Genomic DNA, 6,440 nt, shown 5'->3' on the forward strand with positions numbered 1-6,440 from the left:
TAATTGAGATACCTAGTTAATAATTAAACAGTTCATTAAATTAAGATTTGCTGTACTTTCCTTTTCTTTCCTTTTTCATGTTTAATTTCTTTGAAATAGTATTTCTTATAACCTCTGCACTTATAACCTCTGCAGAGTAGGCTGTCTTCTCTGATAAAAGAATTGTGTGGCTTAATTGTGTGATTTAATTGAGATACCTAGTTAGATGATAGATATCTATCTAACTATAAATATATGGGGTGGGAGGGGAGAACATTGATGAGTTCTTAAAGATCTTCCATTTTTCATCTTAAAACTCTGCTAAATCTTTAAAGCTAAAATGAGTACTTTGTGATATAACTGCAACTCCAATCCTAACTCAGCTATGAACTGGTAGATCAGCAAAGGAATATTTGTAGATCAGAGTAGAACTGTGGGGTCCTTGGTACTCTGTGCTTGGTTATTTTCCTACAAACATTTCATTACCAAACTAGGCAACATCATCAGTGCTCCTTGCAGATGTTACCTACTTTGATAATGAAATGTCTACCAGAAAAACCAACAAGCTCAGAGAGCACCAAGGATTCCACAAACTTTAGTTCATGTGACATTTCTCAGCAAAAAAATCTTATCTAGAATACAGATATTCCAAAGATTATGGACCTTGATTACTCAGAGGTATATTCTGTTACCTGTATTATATGTTAAAAGATAAGGTGACAAATCGTCCTCCTTTAGGGAGGACAGTCCTTCTTTTGTAAGTTCTGTCCTCTCTTGAAAAGTGTCCTCCTACAGATCTGTAAATCTCCGTATTCGATTGATGCCAAGCCGATCTGTTGCGTGTGATGTGACATATTTGTATTTGACATGACGATTCGTCAAGGCTTGGTACAGTGTGGCGAGACGCGATTATGAGACACATGCGCTCCGCACAGGAGAATTGTTTTGAGAGAGTGTGCCACGCGCAAGAGTGCACTGCACGCAAGTGGCTTTGTTTACTTCTTACCGAAACACGGCACGGCACACACGCATGCATTAGACTCACTTTTTTTTCTTCAATTTATTTGTGTCCTCCTTCTCATTGTAAAAAAGGTGGTCACCTTATTAAAAGATGGCGACAGCAAATAGCACCAAAGTCCAGGAATTCATTTTGGTGGGCTTTGGAGATGGGGAGAAGAAACACTTACTGCTCCTTATTTTTTTCACTACTCTCTACATCCTTACTTTGGCTGAGAACATCATCGTTATCACCATGGTGGTCCTGGACACCATCTTGGCCCGTCTTCCCATGTACATCTTGCTGAGCAACTTCTCCTGGCTAGAGATGTGTTATGTGAGCACAACCGTACCCCGTATGATCTTGGACCTGATTTCACCAAATGGTACCATCTCCTTCCATGCCTGCTTCCTTCAGTACTACAGCTTCGTTAGTCTTGGTGCCACAGAGTGCTTTTTCCTCTCAACCATGGCCTTGGATCGCTATTTGGCTATCTGCCACCCACTACGCTACCCCTATATCATGTCTCCTCATTCCTGCTATGCCCTTGTGGCTATCTGTTGGATTCTGGGCTTTTTGTGGAATCTAATCCCAGTTGTTATGATCTCCAAGTTGGATTTTTGTGGTCCTAACATCATTGATAATTTGATATGCGATCCTGGACCCATCCTTTCCTTGGCTTGCTCTCCGCTTAGAAATATGCTCCTTCACTATCAATTTGCAATGAGCTCTCTGGTCATCATACTCAACCTGTTCTTTGTTGTGTTATCCTACAGTGCTGTGGTTCTCACCTTGGTGAAAGCCACTCACCAAAGCGGCAGTAAGAAGGCCTTCTCCACCATCTCCTTCCATCTCATGGTGGTCACCCTTTTCTATGGTTCCGTAGCAGGGATGTACATATCCCCAAGTGCGGAAAACCAGTCGGGTATCAAAAATTTAGTTACTGTCTTCTACACTGCCATTACACCCTTTCTCAATCCCATGATCTACTGTTTGAGGAATGATCAGATGAAGGAGGCCCTGGGCAGGGTACAAAGAAGTAAGGTAGCTTTACTGAGATTTAACACAAATAAATGTTAGGAAACTAGAAGAAAATGGCACAAATATCACTAATCATCCAATCAGTGAGATAAACAAGTGTTGTCGCAGTTTGGAAAACAGGAATATTGTTTTCTCATGAATACCTTATTCCCGTTTCATCCATCTCTTTGCTTTCTTAGTTTCAGTTTTAGTATAGATTTTAATAATATTTTGAGGGGCATCATGGCTCAGCAGTTAAAGATGCTGAACTTGACAGTTGGAAAGCTGACAACCCGGGTTTGAGACCCGAGCACTATATCACAGAGTGAGCCCCCCGTTCTTGCCCCAGCTCTTGCCCACCTAGTAGTTTGAAGCATGCAAATGTAAGTAGATAAATAGGTACCAATTGCAACCAGTTCTACATGAGACAAATGTCACGTTAATTAAAAAATAGGATCCTCGAACACTGGCTGGCAGTCAAACGCCACGATCTTAAATCCTTAATGTCTACTCACACCAACACCAAACAGCACCAGTTCAATCTGAGTAACACAAAAATCATTGGCCATGCTACCACCCGTCACACTTGTGAGTTCATCGAAGCCTGGCACTCCACAAGCAATTCCATCAACAGACACATTGACTTACAATCAGCCTAAGAACCCATCAGGATCCAAATCAACCACATAGCCAACCAGAGACAGCAGCAACCCTCAACCAACCCACGCAAATCCCCTCCTACCCCCCACCAGTAGTTCACCTCCCAATGACCCTGACCTGAGGTAACCTCCCCATCACAAGACCCATCACAAGCCCTTCACTGATGACTCACAGTTGGCCCATCACAAGACCCATCACAAGACCCTCATATGACACACCCATACCTGAAGCCCTTATAAACAGAAGAATACTGATATCCTCTAAACTCTGCTGAAGATGTTACCTAGCCTGGTAACAAAATGTTCAGAAATCAACCCATACGCTTAGCGAATGAACCTTCACCCTCATTCTACACCCAAACTACAGATATTCGCCACTATTGCAAATAGGTACCACTTCAGCAGGAAGTTAACAGTGTTCTTTGCACCTTAGTTTGTAGTCACGCTGACCACATGACCACAGGAATGTCTTCAGACAACGCGGGCTCCCTCAACTAAGAAATAGAGATGAGCACTTTCCCACTAGAGTCCAGACCTGAATGCAAAGGGGAAACCTTTATCTTTACCTTTATAATATTTTAATCTGTGTAGTTTTAATGTTTTAACGTTCTAATTATGTTTTACTTGTTTTATAACTTGTAAGCCACCCAGAGTCACCTTGTAGGTGAGATGTGCGGCATAAAAAATGTAATAAATAAATATTCTTGTGAAATATTTTGCATGATAATGTAATGCAAAATCTTACTGGGAGATTAAAAACAGGTGTATTTCTTTAGCTTTTTAGCCAACCTCCCTTTTTTCAGAACTATTTCTATTTCATGTCGGTCTCTTTTCATACAACATAGTTGCAGCTAAACTATAGAAAATCTGACAGCCAAGCTTCATTAATGCTTTTTACAACCCCCCTTTTCCTTTTTTTTGCTTTGTCTTGTTGTGTTATCTCTGAAAGAGTGAAAACTGCTGATAAATAATCTATGATACTTGCCTCTTCTCTCATTCAACTGTCAATTTCTCTTTCTACAAGAAATGGAAAAACCTGAGGATTGTATATGTGTGTTTTAATTAAATCGTTGTGTAGCTATGAAAATGACAGTGTATTTGAGGTCAAAAGCAAAATATACTTAATGCAAGTATAAAAATACTTTTAATTAAATGTGTAATATTCAGCCATGGACTCCTACATTTGGGGTTGGTATTTCAAAATGCTTGCCTTATTTTTTTTAATGAATATATGATATATAGCCGGATTATCTTGCTGTGGAACAAATAAACTTTTGTTGTTGATGGTGACAATGATATAGATATACCTATTCCTTTTTCACGTTTTCCTTTTGTGCCATTTTTTTTTTTAGCTTGGAATTTTCTGTCTGCTGTTTTTAATGCTTTCATTGATGGTTCTTCAGGTAATCTGGGCCCATGCAACGAAAGGCATTAAAGATTAGGTCACTTCATCATCAATGCATTGATGATGTTACTTAGTTGGGTAATGAAATGTCTGCAAGAAAATAACCAAGCTCAGAGAGCACCAAAGACTCCATAGTTCAACCCTGAATTACAAATATTCTCTTTTATTCTTTTCCCTACCTTCCATGACCGACCATATACTTTGATTTCAGGTTTGTCTATACTCCACCATCTTACATCCCATAATATCCTTACTTCTGAATATTAGGTATTGAGGATTGTTTCCTGGAGTCAAAAAAGTTGTTTCTAGAAAATTATGTATTGCGCAGAACTAGATAGGATAACTAAAAGATTAAAAAATCAGGAAGAAACAGAATTTTATCGAATATGGAATAAATTTTATAGATGGAGGGGAAAAAATGGAGGTCACAAATAAAGAGATAAGTTAAGATAGAGACCAGAAATGTATAGTTTGTATATAGATATATTATATGTGATTAATGTACAATACGGACTGAGATGTCAGTCAAAGACGATTTACCATGTTCAATGTTTTTAATCCTTTTTTTTCTTTGTACTCAATAAAAACTTATAAAAAAGTTGTTAATAGAGTGGAAAGAGATAAGGCTGATATCTTGGGTTTCTGAATTGAACTTGTGTTGCTATTAATATTGTGGAACTATTTTGTCTTCGTCAAAAGAGGAACTGAGAAATTGGGAAGATTGCAAACAGAAGATGATACTAAGACCTCTCCTTATAATTTTTTTGAAGGGGGGGAAAGAGGTTATTGTAATGATAAAAAGTCTTCTAAAACATCTCAGGCATGAGGCCAGTAAACAGATTGTCCAGAGCTACAGAAAATTATTTGGTCTACTAGTTAAGGCCCCGGGCTAGAGACCATGAGTTCTAATCCCACCTTAGCTACGAAAACCATCTGTGTGACTTTCCCTCTCTCTCAGCCCAACTTACTTCACAGGATTGTTGTTGTGGGGAAAATAGGAGAAAGATGTGCTGGATATGTTCATCACCTTGAGTTATTTGAAAAAAATAATAAAGCTTGGATATAAATAAATAAACTTACAGCAAATGTTCAGACATTTTAATTACACCTAATGAAAAAAGGTTCATATATATATGGATATACATGAGGCGAAACATAAATTTAACTCGACAATTTTAATTTTTTCATTTGATTATCTGTATATTTTATAATTTCCCCATTAGCTATTATTAGCGTTCATACACTTTAACACTGAGCATCTCGAGTGGGAGCCATTGTTTATAACCATGGTTTATTGTAAAATGGTTTCTTTTTACACAGCATGTTAACCCATAATCTATGGTCCATAAATCACAGGGGTAACATACACACAATACCAACGCAGAGAAAAACACATGATAGTTTAGTGCTAAGTAGGAATTTGGTCACAGCATGACCCCAAAAAATGATTGCTGATCATATCCGAGTCATTCCAATAGAAATAACCCTTCAGTGATTGACTGGCTCCTGTCTAATTGATTAATAGCAATATTATCGGCAGACAGTGTAAAATCTTCTTTCGACCTGATAACAAACAGATTGAGATGGAGAATCTGAAAATTATGAGTAAAAAAAACCAGGGATAAGATACAGTACTGTACCCAAAAATATCTCAAATATAATTGACATTTCTGCTCTTTAACCATCATGTCTTTGTATATCCCGTTATACTGAAAATAAGACTGATCTCATACTAATTTTTGCTCCAAAAGACGCATTAGGGCTTATTTTCAAATTAGGTCTTATTTCCAGAGAAATGCAGTACTAAATGCATCCATCTGGCTGACAATCTTATTGTCATGTGTCTGATTAACGAACCACTAAAAAGGACTTTCAGGCATATTTTCTCCTAAAAGCATTTATTAATGTTACAGATACGTCAGCACAATATGGAGGAATGCTTAGATCTGCTTCTCTTCCGTACGGATAACATTCCAAACATTTCCACTCCCTTATTGTAGGGTCATGGTTCACATCTTCCAAGTTGATTGGAAGATGTGATTTACTTCCGGTTTCTTTCTCCCGGGCTATCCTTATGCTCCTCCCTCTTTCCTGGTTGCTGGTTTAACTATATAAATACCAGACAGTTCTGCACATTGTCAAAGCAAGAATATACAGTATTTGCAGCGTTGACATCCGCCCCCCCCCTTACAAAAAGGATAGATCCTATAAAGCAAACCAAAGCATATGTTAAGGGTTATCTTTCGGTTTGTTGGGGTGTTTCACATGAAACCGTTTGACCAATCTATTAGCCTTTACTTCACTGGATTTCACCCAGGTGGCCTCGGATAACGGGTATCCCTTCCATTGTACTAGATACTGCAATTTCCCTCTAAAAATT

General features: G+C 38.2%; 1 protein-coding gene across 1 annotated transcript; it reads left to right on the plus strand.

The window, feature by feature from the left end:
* The first annotated feature begins 1,090 nt into the window (after window positions 1–1,090).
* LOC107292880 (olfactory receptor 11H6-like) lies at window positions 1,091–2,056 on the plus strand. The gene has a single exon (XM_015822006.1). The coding sequence runs from the start codon at window positions 1,091–1,093 to the stop codon at window positions 2,054–2,056; it is 966 nt and encodes a 321-aa protein (XP_015677492.1).
* The last annotated feature ends 4,384 nt before the right edge of the window (window positions 2,057–6,440 follow it).

The sequence above is a fragment of the Protobothrops mucrosquamatus genome, unplaced genomic scaffold, assembly GCF_001527695.2.
Source record: "Protobothrops mucrosquamatus isolate PMUCROS unplaced genomic scaffold, P.Mucros_1.0 scaffold1441, whole genome shotgun sequence".
NCBI lineage: Eukaryota > Metazoa > Chordata > Lepidosauria > Squamata > Viperidae > Protobothrops > Protobothrops mucrosquamatus.

Bases quoted from the DNA above. Each gene is read 5' to 3' on its own strand.
- LOC107292880 (XM_015822006.1), top strand. From the start codon at position 1,091: ATGGCGACAGCAAATAGCACCAAAGTCCAGGAATTCATTTTGGTGGGC.